At 43.6% G+C, this 21,994-nt stretch overlaps 1 protein-coding gene across 8 annotated transcripts in view; it reads left to right on the top strand.

Moving 5' to 3' along the window:
* Positions 1 to 21,994, top strand: part of PCYT1B (phosphate cytidylyltransferase 1B, choline) — a 131,188-nt gene that overhangs the window by 35,149 nt on the left and 74,045 nt on the right. For 4 of the 8 annotated variants that reach the window (XM_043571488.1, XM_043571486.1, XM_043571480.1 and 1 more), the window contains exons 2-3: positions 11,851 to 11,937; positions 16,931 to 17,030. The exons of 1 other annotated variant lie outside the window; for it this stretch is intronic. In XM_043571488.1, coding sequence (XP_043427423.1) covers positions 11,851 to 11,937; positions 16,931 to 17,030 — 187 coding nt within the window. Of the gene's footprint in view, positions 1 to 11,850; positions 11,938 to 16,273; positions 16,447 to 16,930; positions 17,031 to 21,994 lie in introns of those variants that run through there. 3 more of the 8 variants (XM_043571485.1, XM_043571484.1, XM_043571482.1) reach the window with 2 other exon arrangements.

Genomic DNA, 21,994 nt, shown 5'->3' with positions numbered 1-21,994 from the left:
GAATCTCTTCTTAATGTGAATGATGACCCCCTAATTGATCTATCTCCTAACACTAAAGTTCGAAATACTGGGTTTTCTTTGAGTCAAGGCAGTATGGCATTGAGCTGTAGGGGCCTTGTCTAGCTGAAGCCAGCCACATCAGCTCACTGCTTCTGGTTAAAGTCCAGCAGTGCATCAGGCCATAGTCTTGGAACTCTTGAGTCTTTTGCTCATACCCACACAAAGAAAGCTTCTTGGTGCCTCTTGATGGGAAAAAAATGTAGAAAAAGGTTTATTCCGTCTGAAAACTGGGGGTGGGATGAAAAGGAGAAAACAAGGAAGGTAGGAACAGACCCAAGTCGTTGCAAGCTAGGCCTATTTTCTTCCAATAATCTCCCAGGTAACAGCCTCTACCTTGCTAGGATCTGATTACCCGTTGCTGGCCTCAGACCATAGCATTATTGTTTTAACATTCCTACCTTCCTCTTTATCCCAGCAGGAGACATGTTGTATGGGAGGCTGGGGAAGCTGACCTTGCTTGGGGATAAAGAGACAGTTTAAGACTCAACAGTCTTGAAGGCACACTTGAAACACAGTGATTAGAAAGTAAAGCAGCAAGCCCTGTTAGTGTGCGCCTGTGTAATAATGGGCAGGGCCACACGAGGCCAGCCCATGGAGCTGGATTCATTTTCATATAATCTCCTCACTTCCACCAAAGCGTGTGACTTGATGTTTTTGTTTTCCACTTCGTAATTCGTGCACGTTGAACCTGACATAAGTGTAACAGGGAGCTGACGGCGATTTAAGCTGGCATTTAAGAAGAATAGCAACAATAATAATAGGTTAATAGAAGCCCCGTGAATGATGTGTACAGCCTGTTGCCAACCAAATGATGCTGGAAGCCTATTCCTGGTACCTGCCGGCTTCTGGGCTTCATGTCTAGTGTCTGATTTTGACGGTAGGCACAGTCACATGACACGAAATCCTATTGTACCTCCAAATTGTTCAGTTACGCGGGAATTGTTCTATACTGGGCTTAAGACTAGTGGTCTCATTCATTGCCCTCTGTGGGCAAATGGGGGACTGGTGCACCCTGTGTTAGGCACTGTGCTGGTGCCCTATGTGAGTGACCTCGTTTAACCAGGCTGCAGGCCTATAAGATAAGGATCACTATTCCCTGTGTTAGAAATAAGGAGACCAAGAGTTAAGTAATTCCCCAAAGATCAAGCACACTGATAAAGCTGGGATTTAAAGTTAGGTTTGTCTGACTTGTAAAGCCCCACGTTGCCACTACACACAGTCCCCCAGCATCAGTGAGCAGAGAATCACCTGCTCAGGCTTCCGGGGGAGTGGGAAGCAAGGTGTTTGTGCATGCACTTTGAAAAATGCTGTATTTAGCTCTCCCGTGTCACATTGTCCGCCTTTGGGACCAGGAATGGAAACAATTTCGATGTCTAGGCTCTTGGTAGTAAATTTAGAAACTCAAAGTAAAGATTTTTGACCCGGTGTACCTACTCCTAGGAAACTTGTACATATGGCCACAAAAGATGAGTAGTAGGATGTTCTTAGCAGCATTATTCGTAATAACTCCAACTGGAAACTACCCAGATCCCCGGCAGAAGGAGAATGGATAAATAAATTGTTGTATTTTCACACAATGAAATGCTACCTGGCAATGGAGCATGAAGAGTCTACAACTACCTGCAAAAATATGGATAAATCTCACAAACAGAATATCGAATGAAAAGAAGCCAGTAACAAAAGAATATGCATTACAGGATTCCACTTCTATTAAATATTTTAAAAATAGGCAAGCCAATCTGTGAGGTTAGAAGTCAGGATAGCAGAAGGAGCACAAGACGGATGCTGGCAGTGGTAGTTTACTTGATCTGGGTGCTGCTGCGTATGTTCATTCTGTGCACGTCCAGAGTTCCACACTTAGGATCTCTGCACATTGCCGTACATGTATTGTTCTTTAATACAAAGTTGGAAGGTGCTGTGACCACAGTAATGGAGAGAGGGGATACTCAGCAACAGATTGAGCATTTCACATAACTCTGGTGATCTCACAGATCCTGTTCTAAGGAATGGTATCCAATCCTACCTGCAGTTACAGCTCTGGTCTACGAACAGAGCTTTGCTCTGCTCCTGGGTCAGCACCCAGCCTCGAAGAGAGCATAGGTAAGCTGCGGAACCACACTCGCCTTGCTTCTAGTACCTTGTCTAGCCTTAGTCAGGTTATCTGTGAATTAAAAGCCATGGTGCCCAATCTATGTGTGTTTTATAACAATGGCCTGGCCACACAGTCCGTTTCTAGACTCAGAAGGAGGTGGACGGGATTGGTTAGGTAGCAAGAGGGACTCTGGATAATCCTTTTATAGGGCAAATTCTAGGAAACGACTGACCCGAAACCATCCTATCATGTTTTTTAAGGGAAGAAAAATAGAAGAGCTGTAACTAAGCTAAAGAAATCCTCCCTGTATCTGCCTATCTCTATATGAGATCTGATTAAATTAATCTACATATCCCACAGTCTTCCAGGATAGAATCCTGAGAAACAGTTTTTAAAGGTCCAAGAGGAAAGGTATTGAAAGGAAGACAGGCATTTCTCAAATAGGTGGGAGTTTGGTTCTAAGAGCAATGTGGTTGGTTCATTGATAGTTAGATGTGGGGGGTTTTTTTGTTTGTTTCCATAAAATACTGTTTTTATTAAAGAAGTCATCCACTCTGCACAATCAGTCTTCTTTGGAACATCTTTCTTTGGAAAATCTTCTTTGGAAGATCTTCCCTTCAGTGGCTCACGAAAAAAGGGGGGGGGGGATTATTATTGAAATGAAATCTAGCAAATACCTCAGGCTGCAACATTTTAGAAATATCTGTACTTCCGTCCAACTTTACAGCAAACCTCCCACACTGCATAATTTGTTCTAATGCTTGTTTCTTCCAGTCTTCAGCAATGTTTTCTATATGTCTTCTAAATATATTTGCTGACAAAGGAATGCGTTTTAGTTTGACACCAATTTTTTCCCCATGTACTAGAGCAGCCAGCTGTACTGTGGCATGAAGAGCAGGTGCTTCTGCAATGGTATGAGACTTTTGGTTTTTCTTTATTGAATTACGGAAATTTGAAAAAGGCTTCTGCCATTTATCATTACATGCAACAGTATTTTGTGAAGGCCTGGATTGAGTATCACGTCTTGAAACATCACTGAAAAAATCCTAGAGATTTTTCTTCATGTTCTGGATGCTTTGCTTTTAAGTATCATGGTAATTACAGTAGCTTCGTATGATCGTAACCTAATAACTCAAGGTACAATATACGCTCCAGGTGAAGTTTAATGCTAATGGCAGCAGATATTTCAAATAGTCCTCTTTGTGATAATCGTCCATTCAGCTGTCTTCCTGTTGATCTGATTAGGTCTTCGTTGTTCATACCTGATAACGTGGCTGATGCAAGACACCTACAAAGGGCTCTTGTTCGCTCGTGCTTGTATTATTTTCGCTTTCCTATTTCATTATGGAAAGTGTTTTAAGCCAATTGGTGATCCTGTGAGCATTGGTTTAGTTAAAACTAGGTAACATAATCTATAAATGCCCTTTACCAGGCCCACGCAAACTGCATTAAATTACAATAAGCTAAAAGCAAATGAAAATGTCAGGGGATCCAGACCCCCCTTCTCAGCTGTACACTTTGCATGTTTCCTTAAGGACACTTCACGGACGTGATGTTGACAGAGATAGGGCACTGTATCAACCTGCATGTTAGAATTAGATGTCAGTAACGCATCTTGTTTTTTAACGTGAAAAATAAATCTAAGCCCGAGTGTTGTTCTCTAATGGATTGTCTCGCCTGTCCCACATTAGAAATCCCTGGTCTCCAGATTCTACATCTTGGCCTTGGATCCAGCAGTGAGGGGGAGGACCGCATTTTCAGGCTCCGTGTTTGGCCTCTTATAGAAATGCTCTCTTGAACTGCTTTTTGGTTCTGAGGCTGTGCTTTACCTCATAACGGTACTTTGAGCAAACAAAAAAACAGGGTTTTCTTTATTAGGGCGTTGTTGTTGAGTATGCTGGTCCCACTACCGAGCATCACCTAGCATGCCCCTTCCGGCAGCACCACTGGAGCAAAGGCTATAAAATTCGGCCTCAGGAAACGCAGTGCTTCTCCTCAGGATCTATTTTGGGTTTTTGCTTACGGACGATATTAACTTTGTCTCTCTCTTTGCTCTGACTGCTTAGAGCTTAAAGTCATTTTTGTGATCGGCCTGAAATGTGGAGAAGTGGGATAGGGATTCCTGTATGCTCGTTTCCCTTCTGACCTTTGTTGAAACCGCATTTCCTCCCTCAACCCAGATCTTGCAACTATTCAACTTTCAAATCTTTTTTTTTAAGTCACCTCAAGTCCTTTGAGGAAGAAGATGGGATATGAATAAGATATACGATTGTTATTGATGTTCATTATAAACTCCTTAAGCTCAGTTGCTTAAGAAAAATGGACTTAGGGTATGGACTTTTTAAATCTTGAGGTAAAAATGATTCTTTTCTCTTGTCAGCATCCTCTATGCATTTCGTGAATCTAAGATGCCCTTGATTATGAGATACAGTCCCATTGCAGAGATGTTACAATGTCAGAAAATTGCCGATACTGGTTTTAAGACATTTCTCGTAAGACCCCTCTCCTCATCTCAGAGATGTTAACATGTGGGGGAAAACATACATTTTAGGATAAATGAATGTATTATTTAGAGTACATTTCAGAAAGTGACACATGGGTGGTGTGGGGGGTTAGGGCTTGTGGGCGGTCAGTGTTTTAGGGAAGCCTGGATCCCTAGAGCATAATAACATTTCTGTTATCCCAACATTTCTTGGGTCGCTGGAAGGGCAGAAATTGCTAGCCTGACCTAGGTGCAGGTGTTCACACATTGGTTTAAAAAATGTGACTATAAATGACATACATTGTACTGTGACTATAAATGACACAGCTTTTGTAGAGGCTAATTCACCAACACATGTTAAAATGTTCTGCAAATATTTATCTCGAAAATGTTCATACCCCTGGTCTAAGTAATTCAGCTTCTAGGCATCTATCCTAAGGAAATAATCAGAGGCTCAGAGCTATGTTTAGAATGTTACTTATATTACTAAAACATAAACAACTTCATATTCAACAACAGAGAGATATCTAAATACATTACGGTTTTTCTGTTCAGGGGCATGCTGTATAGCTATCAAAATTAGCGAGAGTTAAATGGGAAATAAAATGTGTGCCTCCTGCTCATGTGGCTGTGTACCTAAAACTTCTCTAAAAAATAAAGTCTATTAAAAACAATGGGAGGGTGTTTTGCAGGAGTATGGACTCTTGAGAGGGTGGGGGGCTGTCACAAAGTGGCCATGGCTGGTGCAGTTAGAGCAGCTGGGGTCTCATTATACATCCTGCTCGGACTGCTGTCATTGGCGTTGGGTAGGCCAGGCCTCGGGGAGGCTGTTCAGCGTAGCCGATGACCAGTTACCCAGAATCCTTGGAAAAGGAAATGACTTTACTGAAGGGGCCATTCTTCAAATGTATCTTACTGCTTAGCTTGCCCATTGCCTACTCGTTCTCATTTTGGGATACCTGCTAATCTCTCCTCTCGGGCCCTGCACCAACCAGCATTGGCCTCCAGGCCAACCAGGGCAGCTCCTTTCACAGCTAAACTTGATTGGCCTGTATTGTATTTCCTGGTGCCACTTGCACCTTCAAAATAGAAACATGAACAGATAAATTAGGTGCTCCTGCTTCCCTCCTATCTTTTTAATTTAACATTCTCTCTCTGAGATATGATGCCCCTACTTTTCATTGTCTTGCCTAAAAGAGTAATGCTTGGGAATTTTAGGCTCAGGGCTAGGGAGAATGGGAGATAGAACCACCAGATAATACCCTTAAAATAGTGAGGTTTAAGTCTAAATGACATAATAAAGTAATCATGACATACTGAGTGGAAAAAACCGTTCATGTAGATAGGATTCCAAAGTTGTTAATATGTATGCATATCAGAAAGCCCTAAAAGAAATATAGAGAGTGTTAACAGTGGTTATATTTGGAAAGTGGAATTATTGGTGAATTTTGCTTTCCTTTCTTTATTTCCCCAAGTTTTCTGTAGGATATATCATGATAAGAAAAAGTTATGCATTATATTTCTTATTCAGTTTAGTCTTTATGAATAAAATCATTATCAATAATTCTCTCTCCAGTTTCTTATCAATAATTATTTTCTCTCTAAGGACTTTAAATTCCTCCATTCAACAAATGTCTTTTGAGAACCTTCTGTCTGCCAGATACTGCCCTAGGAATTAGGGATATAGCAGTGAGGAGGATACAACAGACCAAGTCCCTGTTTTCTTTTCTTTAAAAAAAATTTTTTTAATGTTTATTTATTTTTGAGAGAGAGGATTGGACAGAGAGAGAGAGAGAAAGAGAGAGAGAGAGAGAGAGAGAGAGAGAGAGACCAAAAGCAGGGGAGGGGCAGAGAGGGAGGGACACAAAAAATCCCAAGCAGGCTCCAGGCTCTGAGCTGTCAGCACAGAGCCCTATGTGGGGCTCGAACTCACGAACTGCGAGATCATGACCTGAGTCGAAGTTGGACTCAACCAACTGAGCTACCCAGATGCCCACCAAGTCCCTGTCTTCTTAGAGCTTCCAGTATTCAGGGGAGATTGGCCATAAATATATAGTGTCTCCTTATTAAACAACCAGGACCTTGCCTCAGCCTGAACTCATGCCCTTAGCTGAATGAATGAATTGAGTCTAGTGGCTTTAAATAGCATTTATACTGTATGGTTTCTTAACCTGGATTGCTAGCTTAGTTCTCTGTCCCCAGCTTTAGACTTGTAAATCCAACTGCCTACCTGATGTCTCCACTGGGAGATCTAACGGGTATGTCACACCAAATGTGTGAGAGCAGAATTCTTGATTTCTCCATCCTGTCTATCCCACTCTCACACCTACTCTTCCAGCGTCTCCCCATGTTAGGGAGTGGTGATGCCATCTTTCCACGTCTTCAGGCCAGTGACTTTGGAGTTACCTTGACTTCTGTCAGTTTTTTTTACACTCTACATTCAGTAAATTTCAAATTTTGTTTATTCAAAATCTATCCAAAATCTGACTACTTGTCACTACCTCCCCTGCTCTCACCCTGGTCCCAGCCTCCAGCTACCTACTCTTGCCCAATGAGTACACCAGTTCCCTTAGTGGTTTTCTTGCTCCTGCCTTTGACCTTTTAGAGTTTAACCTCAATGTAGCAGCCAGGTGGTCCCATTAGGACTAAGTCAGGTCATCTTACTCCCTGTGCAAAACTCTCTCATGGCTCCCATCTTCCCAGTGGAAAGCCAGTCTTTAGAGCATCCTAAAAACCCCATACCATTGGGTTCCTCCCATCTCCTGCCTTGTACCTCACCTCTCTGGCTGTATCTCCTACTACTTTTCTTTTTTTGTTCACCTTCTCCAGGCATACTGGCCTTCTTGTTATTCCTGGAAGAAGCTGGGCATGCTACTGCCTCAGGGCCTTTGCACTTGATGTTTCCTCTACCGGGAGAGTTCTTTCTCTACATGGCTCAACTGATCCTTTATATATTGATACATATATCAGCTCCCTTGGCTATCCTATTTACAGGTAAACCCTGTGCATTCTTTATCCCCCTTCCTTGCCTTTCACATTCTTTGTTGTTGTTGTTTATCTTTAAGGATCACAAAGACAGGATCTTTTTGGTTTTGTTTTTGTTTTTTTCCTCATATATCCTTAGAACCTAAAACCAGTGCCTGGCACACAGCAAGCCCTCAAGTAGTATTTGCTGGATGTTGGGAAAGTGAATAGAGAGTAGATAGTATGAAGATAACTTAAATTGTTTTTAAAAGCTCAAATAAATTTTAAATGTTCCATATACCTGAGAATAATATCATTTAGCAGTTAGTTTATAAATAATAGTTGTTATTTTTTTAATGTTTATTTTTTTTGAGAGAGAGAGAGAGAGAGAGAGAGAGGGACAGTGTGTGAGTGGGGGAGGGGCAGAGAGAGAGGCAGATACAGAATCTGAAGCAGGCTCCAGGCTCTGAGCTGTCAGCACAGAGCCTGACATGGGGCTTGAACTCACAAACTGTGAGATCACGACCTGAGCCGAAGTCGGATGTTTAACCGACTGAGCCACCCAGGCACCCCTAATAGTTGTTATTTTTAAAAGTACTCCTCTTTTCCTGTTAGACTCCTTTTCCCCTCGACATTTGGAACACCTGATCCTGGATTAGATTTCCTGCATCTCTGAATTCCCAAGATAGGAGATATTTCTTTAAATTTATTTTAAAATTAGATAAATTGTGGGGTGCCTGAGTGGCTCAGTCGGTTAAGTGTCCGACTCTGGGTTTTGGCTCAGGTCATGATCTTACGGTTCTTGAGTTCAAGCCCTGCATAGGGCTCCACACTGACAGTGCAGAGCCTGCTTGGGATTCTCTTTCTCCCTCTCTCCCTCAAAATAAATAAACAAACTTTAAGAATAAAATAAGATAGGGGGCCCTGGGTGGCTCAGTCAGTTGAGCATCCTACTTCAGCTCAGGTGATGATCTCATGGTCGATGAGTTCGAGCCCTGCATGGGGCTCTGTGCTGACAGCTCAGAGCCTGCAGCCTGCTTCGGATTCCGTGTCTCCCTCTCTCTCTGCCCCTTCCCCACTCACGCTCTGTCTCTCTCACTCTCAAAAATAAATAAATGTTTTAAAAAAATCAAAATAAATAAAATAAGATGAATTGTATAAGTGTAAAAATAAAATAACAGACACAAATGGAGTGAACAGTAAAAACATCCTTTCATCTCTTCTGCCCATGTGGTCTTCTTCCCCCAGTTAATAATTTGTTGTATATCCATCCTTCTTGGCCAGTGCTGTCCAAGAGAACTTTCTGTGATAATAGGAATGTTCTATATCTATGCTAATACTGTAGCAGCCACTAGCCACATTTGGTTGTCAAGCACTTAACATGTGGCTAACGTGACCGACAAAATGAGTTTTTAATTTTATCTCATTAATTTCACCGAAATGTAATTTGAATTTAAGTAGGCACATGTGGCTAATGACTACCACATCGGACAGCACAGTTCTAAACTATTTCTACAATTAGCTATTTTTCTCTCTCTTTAAGCATATGATATCATACTATACAACATGTGTACATATTATACTTCTTTCTCTGTCACTTGCTTTTTGCATTTAGCAAAATGTCCTAAAAATTGTTCCTGGTCTGTACATACATATCTGTGTCACTGCTTTTAATGGTGCCTATTACTTCATAATATGTGCATGCCATACTTAGCTAAGTGAAAAATAGATCTTTCTTGGTGCCGAGCGATGTGCTAGGCCTCCTTTGTCTCCACTCCACTGGCATCTGTCAAGCCTCTGCCGCAGCTGCCTGGGCTGAGCCTCTGCATAATCACAGACAGAGTCCAAGAATCCAGGGATTTACATATGTTGGGCCTACAGTCAAGTGTAAAATCTACCGTTTCTTCCCTGTCTTCAAAAGACTAACATAATTTGATCCCAAATAAAATCATGCCTTAAAAACTATGTTCAACTGGCAAACACAAACCTAACAGAATGAGACTGAGGACTGAGATTTTGTGATGTGTTTTTCTAATTCTGAATTTGCAGTTCGAAAGCTGGGGAGTCCTGAGTCAAAAGGGCTGCCTGGGAAAAGTCGATTTGTTTCTGCGGTCCTGTTCTTATCTCTTTCACGTATCGTGGTGAACAAGTTGTAACGTTGCTATAAAATTCTTTCCTACTGGAGGACATTCTTGGGATGGTTATGACTTTATTAACTATGAGTAATTCACTTTTCAATTGATCTCTGTGCTTCTAACATGCCTCATCAACATGTGCTAGTGAACATTTATTGAGCCTGGCAGCCGTACTCTTATATATACTGTATCAGCCAAGGCGCTGTCGAGACACAGACGGCTCATTCTAAACGGGAAATATGAAAAGAGGTTAATAAAAGGGACTATTTACCAGGGTGCGGGCGTTTCAGGAAACCTCAAGGGATAGTGTGCACCCTAGGCCTGGAAATGTTAGGGGTTGTCACTCCTAGGCATGAAGGAAGGGGAGAGTGTGGTCGCCGGAACTTGGCAGGGCACTGTGTGAAGAGGGGCCTCTCACCACAAGCTGTGCATATCGGTAAAAGGACAGAAACAACACATGCTTCCTAGCAGTGAGGAGGCCAGGTGGAAAGATACCCTAAGGTCACTCTTGCCCTGCCCTCTGGGGTTTTGCTTACTTGTCATGGATCCAGCTCAACTTGAAGCAGAAAGGCAATGTAGCCTATTGGTGCCCTCCATACCGGAAGCCATCCAGAGAGGAGTAGAGAAGAGCAGGAGAGAGTGGATTCTGGAGAAATAGAAGGAAGATATCACTTAGACATACATCACTTCATTTACTCCTTACAGTAGCTTCATGAGGTAGATTATTTCATTGGATAATCAAATAGGTGAAGATACTGAAGGTTAGTTTAAGGACCAGCAATGTTTTTAAAAACCATGTTTAAAAAATAAAATGGGTGTCAGCTTGCTGTCTGATTGATCCAGTTGTCAGTCATTGATGCGGGAGTACCGGTTCTATCCCCCCCCCTTTGTTTACATTCAACTGACATTTGCATTGTATACTTTATGTAACGTCCAATTTAAAAAAAAAATAATAATTATTTTAAGCGATCTCGACATCTAATGCGGGGTTTGAACTCATGACTCTGAGATCAGGAGTTGCATTCTTTTCTGACTGAGCCGGCCAGGTGCCCCATGTAATGTCTAATAGCTTTTAAGTAAATATTTGACAATGACTAATTGAACGCATTTTGCAAATGAAATGTCCAACATCTAAAGTCCTTCCCTTTAAAAAGCATGACGGGAGGGGCTCTTGGGTGGCTCAGTTGGTTAAGGGCCAACTCTTGGTTTTGGCTAGGGTCATGATCTCACGGTTCCTGAGTTTGAGCCCCACATCAGGCTCTCTGCACTGACAGTGCGGAACCTGCTTGGGATTCTATCCCTCTCTCTCTGTCCCTCCTTCACTCTCTCTCCCTCTCAGAATAAATAAGTAAACGTTAAAAAAAATGTAGAAAAAGCATTATGGGAATATGGCTTTGGTATGATACAGTACAGTTTAGATAACCAGAACCTATATGACAAATAGGCAACGTATTCACATGCAATGACTCGGTGTTCTGAAATCCTAAATTAGGTAGAAAGAAGTTTAATTGCAGTCTTGCTCCAAGTCTGTGGTCTGGCAAGGTCCTTGCACATAGGAGGTCCGGGGTTTGGGGCCAGCCCTCTTTAACCCTTTAATACCCTCCATCTTGCCTGCCAAACATAAAAATTTCATGTGACTTCCAGCCCTGAATTTGGAATGTGGCTACCTAGGGGGGCACAGTCTATCCTCTGATGATCTCTACCAGTTCAGAGGCTTAATTTAGAAAATTTGTATGTTGAAAAGGGCAGGGTTTTCCCCTCACATATTAAATTAGTGAAAACTGAATATGCCTTATCAGACTAAAACCTCCTCCCATTCTAAAAGCGCCATGCTTCACCTTTGAGGATTGCTGCCCCAGAGCCTATTCTGGTCCGTCCTTCCTTATTTCTCTCCCATTTACGCACTCTCCAAACGTCTAGCATCATATGAAATACATAGCAAGTGTTAGTAAACATTCAACAATGTGATCTGGCTGATGTGGGGTCTAAGCCGCAGCTTGCCAGTAACCAATTCTCTGTCAGTCATGTGACCTACCACACCAAGTCTGGGTGAAAAATAGGGTCATGTCCTTTTATTTTTCAATTAATCATTTTCCCCCCTCTTCTTTAATTACCAGGCAGTCCATTGTGTCCTTTTTGAGGCCCCTCTATCCGAATGGCCTAAGAATCCAGAGAGTTTCCTCAGTTCAAAGAGAGCCAGAAAGGTAACGGAGTCTAAGGGACATAACACTGCTGCTTCCTGCTGCTATTTGGTGTCACTGTTGAAGACAGGTTCTGTTTATTTGAGTGGAGACAGCATCTATCTCAGACTTCCAAAATTAAATGAGCTGATACATTTAAAGTGCTTAGTGTGTAGATGGTTACATGGCACTCTGTAGGCACTCAAAGATTGAACTATTATGTTACATTATTGAGCCTCAGTTTTAGGACTTTCTTAGGACCTAAACCAGAGGATCCCTACAAACACTCTAGGTCTGCCAAATGGTAAGGAATAGTTGGGGGCCTGGGTCCTCTGCAGGCTGTAAGTATATGTATAGCTTGGAGTCCAGGTTGGACCAGTCCCTGCCTCTCTTGGGAGCCTCTTGTTAACTTAGTCCCATTTTCCTGTGGTTGGTCTGTCCCTTGTAGGTAGAGGAGACAGAACCCATGTAGTTTAAAATTCCTTAGAAATCAAATGATTTATTCTGGCTCAGAGAAGAAGGAATCCTGGGGTGTTTGGACTGAAACAATATGGGCTGAAGTCACAGGGCTGCTGGGCCTTAATCAACATCTTCCTGAATGTAGAGCTTGACTCTAAACCTAGGGGGTAGTCTACCTCACTTTGGAAGGCAGTGTTCTGGCAGTGTTCACAACAAGGCTGTGGCTCAATAATTTTTTCATTCTCCCTGTTTCCAGCACGGTGCCTTGCACATACCAAGAAATACCCCTTCTCCATGTCAACTGATGCACACACATGTACACATGTGCACCCAGGCACACCCAAGCTCACTGAGGAACTCCGTCTGCCTTCCATCTCTTTGCTTCTCTCTTTTTCCTACTTTTAGGCCACAGTTCTTAGTGTGTGGATGATTACATGGCTCTGTGTATGCACTCAATTAAGAAGACAATACAGGGTGCATTGAAACCTGTCTCCAACTTTGAGTAACTATCCTTGCTTTACAGCTTTCTCTGTCTCTGCTTTAATTACCAGATTTCACACCTTCTAGAACACACCTTTCTTGGAAAATGGGAACACCTTATCTTTTTTTTAAAATATGAAATTTATTGTCAAATTGGTTTCCGTACAACACCCAGTGCTCATCCCAACAGGTGCCCTCCTCAATACCCATCACCCACACTCCCCTCCCTCCCACCCCCCATCAACCCTCAGTTTGTTCTCAGTTTTTAAGAGTCTCTTATGGTTTGCCTCCCTCCCTCTCTAACCTCTTTTTTTTCCTTCCCCTCCCCCCATGGTCTTCTGTTAAGTTTCTCAGGATCCATATAAGAGTGAAAACATACGGTATCTGTCTTTCCCTTTGTGACTTACTTCATTTAGCATAACACTCTCCAGTTCCATCCACGTTGCTACAAAAGGCCAGATTTCATTCTTTCTCATTGCCACATAGTATTCCATTGTGTATATAAACCACAATGTCTTTACCCATTCCTCAGTTGATGGACATTTAGGGTCTTTCCATAATTTGGCTATTGTTGAAAGTGCTGCTCTAAACATTGGAGTACAAGTGTCCCTATGCATCTGCACTCCTGTATCCCTTGGGTAAATTGCTAGCAGTGCTATTGCTGGGTCATAGGGTAGGTCTATTTTTAATTTTCTGAGGAACCTCCACACTGCTTTCCAGAGCGGCTGCACCAGTTTGCATTCCCACCAACAGTGCAAGAGGGTCCCCGTTTCTCCACATCCTCACCAGCATCTATAGTCTCCTGATTTGTTCATTTTAGCCATTCTCACTGGCGTGAGGAGGAACACCTTATCTTTTTAATAAGCTTTGTGACTGGCACAATAGTAATTTATTTCAGATCATGTGAAGAAGATTCACTGCCCACATCTATTAAAGGTTAATGACTCATTAATAAAAGCTAATCCATTTAGCTATTTAGGTTGTATCCTAAAAGTTCATTCATGGGTCAGTTTGCTTTGTTTTTAGGGGGAAGTCCATTATCTATTATTATAATATGTAGTATTATATATTATGATATGTAATAATGAACACTAATAGTAATAATAATTGCCACAGTTTATTGGGTACCAGATACTTTATATACATTATTTCTATGGCGCATAACAACCCTGAGAGATAGTTACCCATTTTACAGATAAAACTGAGCTTCAACAAGTTAAGGAATGTCTTTTTAAAAGTACACAAAGTCCAATGCATTTCTTGTCCTAAAGACAGCACCTGCTAAAGGGGCATGACAGGCCACCCCATCACCTCCCTCTCCGTTCCTAGTCCCTTGACCAGCCGCAGCCTGTGGGCCCCAGGTGGGTGTCTGATTCAATGCCAGCCTATCCTGGTTGTGGCCTGCTCTGCAAAGATGAGCTAGGCCATTCTGATTCTCCTTTAGGAATTTGAATGGGAAGGGGTGTCTGGATGGCTGAGTCGGTTGAGCGTCCGACTTTGGCTCAGATCATGATCTCATGATTCGTAGGTTCCAGTCCCACGTCAGGCTTTGCGCTGACCATGGAGCCTGCTCTGGATTCTCTGTCTCCCTCTCTCTCTGCCCCTCTCCTGCTTGCGCACGCACACACTCTCTCTCTCTCAAAAATAAACATTAAAAAAAAAAGGAATTTGAATGGGGAAACATGGAAAGAAGCAGCAGGTGGGTTGGAACTGAGGCTGAAAGACTCCATAAGAAGTTAATGAAGGGGTATTGGGAAGGGAAGCCAATGTCACACGTGAGCTGCCAGTTACGGGGGAGTACAGGTGAGCAGAGACTTGACCGTAGTGGAAGGATACAGAGTAAATGGGAGTGGGAGAGAAAGAGTCACGTGCAGAGAGCCAGCCAGGTGGGTGCAGAGCACTGTGGGGCCAGACACTGCACCTTGCCTACCTTTTTCCCAGTACTTTCTGTGCCGGGATAGCCTTAAAGTAGTCCTTCACCTCTTTAAAGTTTTTGAACATTTATTTATTTTTGAGAGAGAGACAGAGTATGAGCAGGGGAGGGGCAGAGAGAGAGGGAGACACAGAATCCGAAGCAGGCGCCAGGCTCCGAGCTGCCGGCACAGAGCCCGACGCGGGGCTCGAACTCACAGACCGCGAGATCGTGACCTGAGCCGAAGTTGGACGCTTAACCGACTCAGCCACCCAGGTGCCCCATTCCTTCATCTCTTGAACTGGTTTGAACGAGTGTCTGTTCCTTTCAACCAGAAGAGCCAAACTAGAATACATAGCCCGCGAGTGCTGGCGTGGGGATTCTGTGGCCTCTGCTCTGTTTGAGGCCTCTGCTCAGATCACTGCACCCCTTGCTACATTACAAACGCTGCTCTGGCCCACCGTGGACCTTACCGTATCTGAAAAAGAACGAACAATGGACCCAGGGTTCCTGAAGACATGTCACTAGTCTTGGTTTGCTTTCAGAGCTGTGTGCGGGGAGGTGGGGGTTAAGAAAGTCTCAGACAACTGGAAGGTATCCAAACAAGTCTGGGGCAGAACTCCAGCTTCCAGGGCGGAAGGTGCTACAATGGGGAGAGGGAGGCGCGTGGGACAAGGATTGCTTCTTGGCAGTGCAGAGGAGGACTAGGCTCTTCCAGGACAGGAACCGGTCTTCCCCCTACTTGTATCTCCAGTTCTAAGATCGTACCTGACTTATATTTGAATGAGTGAATGAATGACTGATGAATGAGTGAATGAATAAATGAATGGCAGAAATGGGTCATGGCCCCTCTGTAAACACATGGATCAGGGGCACCTGGGTGGCTCAGTCGGTTAAGCGACCGACTTCGGCTCAGGTCATGATCTGGCGGTCTGTGAGTTCGAGCCCCACGTCGGGCTCTGTGCTGACAGCTCAGAGCCTGGAGCCTGCTTCGGATTCTGTGTCTCCCTCTCTCTGTGCCCCTCCCCTGCTTGCACTCTGTCTCTCTCTCTCAAAAATAAATAAAAACATTAAAAAAAAATTAAAAAAAAAACATATGGATCATATGGTCTCCCCAAGTTAGGGAACACCTGTGTATACCTAAGAAGCAATTAATTCATGCGACAATGTAATGTGTACAGTGACTAGTCACCTTCAGCTTTAAAAATACCAAAGATGATACAATGATGACCATGATGATGACATAGCTCAGAGGCTATGGACAACTCTCGATTGCATTTGCCCTGTTTACAAAAATACCACTCCCTTTGTCTTCCTCTGGAGAGAGTGAGGTTTTCATTTTAAGAGGCTGACTAAAAGATGCAGAGCCACTTCCTGGGCAGGCTTCCAAGTGACTACGTCTCTCTCTCAGCGCTCCCCAGCTCCCCAGAGCCCTAGCCCAAGCTGCCTGGGGCGGGGCCTCCAGCCGTGGGTGGCTATTGGAGCTACCCGGGCCCTTCTCTGCAGCTCGCCAGAAAGGCTGTGCCTTTAGGCCCTCCCGGGGCATGGATAACGGCTCTGGCCTTTGCACTGAAGTGACGTCAGAGTTTGTGATTGGCCAGGACGGTGTGTGTGAAATACAGGCGATGTCTGCCACACTTCTGAGTATGGCATTTCTTCCAGCCGGGTGCCCCAGGGTGTGGGTAAGTCGAAACCCGTACAGTCTGCCCTGCGGGGTTGTGAAATGTTCACAGCCCAGCATGACTCTCCAAGGGCGTGACTTAGCAGATTTTGTAATCCTGCTGGGCCTCAGTTGCCTTTTCTGTGAACTAGAGATGCTATTATCCTATATTATAGAAGGAAAGAAGAATCTAGCCATCACAGGCTCTTGTGGGGCCCAGAAGAGAAAACCTGTCGAGAGTATCTCCCCTGGTACCTGGCACGTAGTAGATGTGAGGCACTCTCATTATTGCGGAGCATCGGTCAAAAAAAAAAAAAAAAAAAAAAAAGGTTCCAGTGACAATGTCCCTGTTTTTATTTCTCACAGCAAAGTATTTCTCTGAAAGACTCAGTAGGTATGTTCTTCTTAACTGTACTTGTGTAGCCAACAGAAATAAGACTTTAGGGGAAGTTAGTGCCAAAGGAAAGTTTGTCAGACTATATTCCCTTTCTCTTTTTCCCTTCTAGACCCTGACTGCACCTGCCCCATTTGCAGATGAAACCAGCTGCCAATGCCAAGCACCCCATGAAAAACTGACCATTGCTCAGGCCCGCTTAGGAACACCAGGTGAGGCTGGACTTCTTGTTCTCCGAGTGGGCCCTGTCCTGACATTTAAAGTAGCAGAGAGGCCCATCGTTATTTGAGTAGCACTCGCTTTTGATCGGAGAGTTGAATTCAGAGATTTATAGCACAGTGCAGAAAGAGGAGCATCTACACTGATAAACTAGACCAACCAGAGATACAGCACGGGTGGAGCCCCAGCTTTGCCATTTACCAGTTCGACCGCCTTGTGCAAGTCATGAGAACGGTCTTGCACCTGTGTCTTCAGATGCAAACAGGGTCAGTGATACCTGCCTGCTTCACAAGGTTTTGAGGATGACAAGATTTGGTGAAAAACACCAGAGCAGTTTTTAAACCGTGAAGCCTTCTACAAACCTAAGCTATTATAATTATCACCGTGTTCACAAGTCTGTGTTGTCAAAAGTTTCTCCAGGTGTGCCCTAAATTAAAGAGCCGGGGCTCTGCGCTAGAAGTTTGTCCATTCGTTCACTCCTTTATACCAGAGATGGCGAGGGAAGAGATCGAAAAAGAACTATCAAGTACCATCTCTGTTTCCCGAGAGCTCAGGCATGCCTCATCTCAATGCACGTTACTGGAGTGTGCTTTGCAGATACTGTGATCTTTACAAATGGAAGATTTGTGGTAACCCGGTGTCGAACAAGTCGACGGACGGGTGCCATTTTTCCAACAGTATTTGCTCACTTTGTATCTTTGCCACATTTTGGTAATTCTTGTAACATGTCAAACTTCTTCGTTATTTTGTTTGTTCTGGTGATCTGTGATCAGTGATTGTGACTCACTGAAGGCTCAGATGATGGTTAGCATTTTAGTAATGAAGTGTTGTTTTTAATTTAGGCATATACATCGTTTTTTAGATACAATGCTATTACATGCTTAATAGGCTACAGCATAGTGTGAACATAACTTTTTAAAAAGTACTCTCTACACCCAACGTGCAGCTTGAACTTACAACCCTGAGACCAAGAGTCGCGTGCTCTCCCATCTGAGCCAGCCAGGTGCCCCTAAACATAACTTTTATATGCAGTGGGAAACCAAAAAAATGCACTTGACTAGCTTTATTGTGATACTGGCTCTATTGCAGCGGTCCGGGACTGACCCTGCAATATCCCCGAAGTACACCCATAGTTAAAGAGACAACTTGGTATGAGATAAAACCCCCAAATAACATGCGTGCATGTGCTCAGGGGCTCAACCTTGCCACACAGATTACTGAAAGTTTTAGGAAGGACAGATTGATTTGGCCTGGAGCAGTCAGGCGAGACCTTGTAGCTGACCTGAGCTGATTGTTGTGGGAGAAGATTGGGACAAGGTGGGCAGCAAATGGAAGGGTACTCCAGGCAAGTGGAACAGGAGTAGTGAAGGCACAGAGGTAGAGCGCTGTGTGGGAATAAATGAGTGGCGTTACAGCTGATGGGGATGGAGTGAAAAATAAGACTAGCTGAGCAGGTCAGCCCGGGGACACTGAAGACGGCATAACTCCATGGTTTCCACTCACCATGGCAAAAACCAAACATCAAACCAAACAACAGAATCCATGGGACAAAGGACAGCTTGCTTAACAATAGTAATAAGAATGGGTAGTTATTAAGTGCTTACTCTTACCAAGTTCTTTAGATACATCGTTGTCATTTGACCCTCACTCCTCTATGGGGTTAGTACTTACAAAATTTCCCAGTTGAGGAAATGAAGGCTATAGACAAGCCATGAATCTTGCATGGCCAACAAGCGGCAGTGGTCCTCCACTGGACGTGCCTGGGAATCACCTGGAGGGCTTACTAAACCAGAAGGCTGGGCCTCGCCCCCAGAGTTTCTGATTGAGTCCCAATGGGGCGGGGCTTAAACAGTTGCCTCTCTAAACAAGTTCCCAGGTGCTGCTGCTGCAGGGGGACCCACTTGAGAACCACAGGTGGGTAGTTAAGCTGGGATTTGACCTCAAACCGTGGGTGTTCCAGCTTGATCTCGGTCGTGACACCCTGCTTCCTTCGAAGAATAGCTTCAAGACAGTGAGGTGAGGAGGAGGACAGGCAAAGTTAATAAGCTTTGAGAAAGGCAAGAAGAGGCTTGGGGAGGTAGCTCAAAGCAGCTAAACCAGGGGTTCCCGGACTTATGCGTGCAAACAGCCACCTGGTAAGTTTGTTCAAGAGGCAGATTTCCTGCTCACTCTCCCTTACCCCTGAATCTGGGCTGGGGCCCAGACGCCTGCATTTTTAACTAAATTAAAACTGCTATTTTAACTAATAGCCAGGTGGTGGTGAACTTTGTGGTCTACAGACCATACACTGAGAAATGCTGATCCAAGCAATAAATCCAAAAGCTGCCATGGAAGTCCAGGTGGTTATGAAAGGTTAAGTTAAAGGCTGAGCTTCAGGCCACAGAAGAAGAGGATGTACTTCTCTAGGAAAGGGAAGTAGAACTTGCTTTATATCTGGTAGGTGCTGTGCACTATACTCGATCTCATTGGGTCTTGGCACAAACTGGCAGGTGGGTAGTACCGTGTCCTTTCTTGAGAACTTGGAGAATGGAAAAGTAACTTGTCAAGTGTCCCAGCTGACTGGGTGGAGCTCGGATTCACCCCCAAGTCTCTTTTACCTTAAATCTGTGCTATGTTTACCATAACGGGCAGCCCGGTGGGGCACGGGCCACAGCAGACGGGGGAGCTCAGTGAAAACACAGGCTTTGCATCGGAGGGTGGAAGGTGTGTCAAACAGTCTGTGAGCTTCTGTAGTGGCAGGACTGTCTGCCTCGCTCACTGCTGTTTCGCCAGCACCTAGAGACATTCTTGTCAAATACTGTGTGCTCAGTAAATATTTTGTGAGTGACTGAGGGAAGGGATGGGAGTTTGGGACAGGAGAAGGAACTTGCCCTCTGGATATAAAATCAGAGAGTTGGGTGTGATGATCTGAACCAGCCTCAAGCTGATTGGGTGAGACTGGGCATCTGTACATTGTCTAACTGCCAAGCAGTTTAAACCTGGAGAACCAAGCTGGGATAAGACTGTGGTGTATTTTGAAATGGCTCTGTCCCGGGCTCTGTGGAACATGGGTCACCACAGGAGGCGTGAGATGGAGCAAAGGTGAACTCTTAGTCTTAGAAGAGAAATTCTCCGTTATCTCAGGTGATGACCCTGGGAGGTTATCCGAGAAGATCGGTGATGTTGATGGGCACCTGGGGACACAATTCTGTTAGAAATTCCTTTATTTAGAACGTCTCACGTCCATATTAAAATGCAATGAGACGTTAGCTCTTTGATTACCCACAAGGCACATATTAGTCTTAGACCACACTCTAATAACCACTATTTTATTAGAGTAGTGGTCCTCCTATCTGCTTAGAATCCCCTGCATTGTTAAAGCAGACTTCACCTGCAAGGTTTCTGATTCAGTCGGTTTGGGGCAGGACTCGAGAATTGGCATCTCTAACAAGTTCCCTGCTGTTGCTAATGCTGCCTGTTCTGGGACCTCACTGCAAGAACCATTGATCAAGGGTACCCGTTGGTAATGGTTGGAGAGAATGACAGGGAGATTACCCACATATAATTGTCAGAGCATTATACTGTTAGTAGAAAAGCTCAGAGAATTTTTAAAAATCTGCTGTTTGACTACTTTTTAAGAAAATAAGAAGAACATCACTGCTTTTTTGGAGTGTTTGGTAATTTTCAAGACTAGTAAGCAATTACCTTTTTGTGGTGCTGTCTTGAGCATTCCATCAAAAAGACAAAGCAGACCCACATTTAGGGTTTATAATGTACTTCACGATTATAGCTCTAGTTGAAGTCTTTATCTCCTTCACTAGCCCTATTTGATGACTTAATACAATTGCCTACAATATGGTTCACGACCTTAGGTGTACCCAAACAGGGGTTGGCGTATACGTTCTAAAAGTCGCAATGACAAACTCTGCTCATCACCCTTTGCTCCTGGAGGACGTCTGTCAGGCCACAAGGGTGATGAAGCCACAAGAGGAGGAACACGCTAGAGTAACGGAAATTGGCCCCTTTGATCTTAGCTCAGCTAGTGCGTTTGTATAACTGTGAACCTACAGGGTTTCGTACGTATCTGGAGACCGCGAATCTCTCCTCTGTCTTCACACGAAGTCCAAGTGATTATTTCATAGGTCCCTTTTCAGTAGAGCTGCCTTTTTTCTTCAAAGGAAATTTAGTTCTAATTGCCTATTTTCCCTCTCAAAGGGGGATTTGTATTGTTCCATTTCCACGGTGTGTAGTTTGCCAAATTAATTTTTCAAGAACTACCTTAATGAATTTTGCCTTATTTGTGTGCACCTGTACTATAATTTACTTAATTTTTCTTTAAATATACTTTTTAAAAAATTTAAATTTAATGTATTGAGAAAGTAAACATCAATCACTGTCAGTAAATGCTGGGCTATAAGTAGAAGGAAATTAGAAAGTTTACATAAAGCTATCATAAACTTGAGAAAATATGTAACTATTAGATCTTTAAAGATTAATTTTTCTGCCACCCTTCTTACACATCAGTTGTACACAAAAACAATACTAGTTACCATAATTAGTAGATGTTTAGTACCAATCTCTCTTTTTAAAAAATTTATATTGGAATGTAGTTTTCTAGAAGGCACCATGAGTTAGAAGAAAGGGCAAGGAAGTTTTGTTTGATTTTTTTAAGTGTTTATTTATTTAAAAAATCGTTTAATGTTTATTTATTTTGGAGAGAGAGACAGAGAGTGAACAGGGGAGGGGCAGACAGAGAGGGAGACACAGAATCTGAAGTAGGCTCTAGGCTCCAAGCTGTTAGCACACAGCCCGACATGGGGCTTGGACCCACAAACCACAAGATCGTGGCCTGAGCCGAAGTCAGATGCTTAACTGACTGAGCCAACCAGGCGCCCTGGTATGGTTGATATGTTTTTAAATTCTTACCCATTCTAGGGACATGAAGTAGTATATCACTCCCGCTTTAATTTACATTTCC

Source organism: Prionailurus bengalensis, chromosome X (assembly GCF_016509475.1).
Source record: "Prionailurus bengalensis isolate Pbe53 chromosome X, Fcat_Pben_1.1_paternal_pri, whole genome shotgun sequence".
NCBI lineage: Eukaryota > Metazoa > Chordata > Mammalia > Carnivora > Felidae > Prionailurus > Prionailurus bengalensis.
Note: the sequence above shows the minus strand (reverse complement) of the source record. Positions and strands in the feature narration are given on the sequence as shown.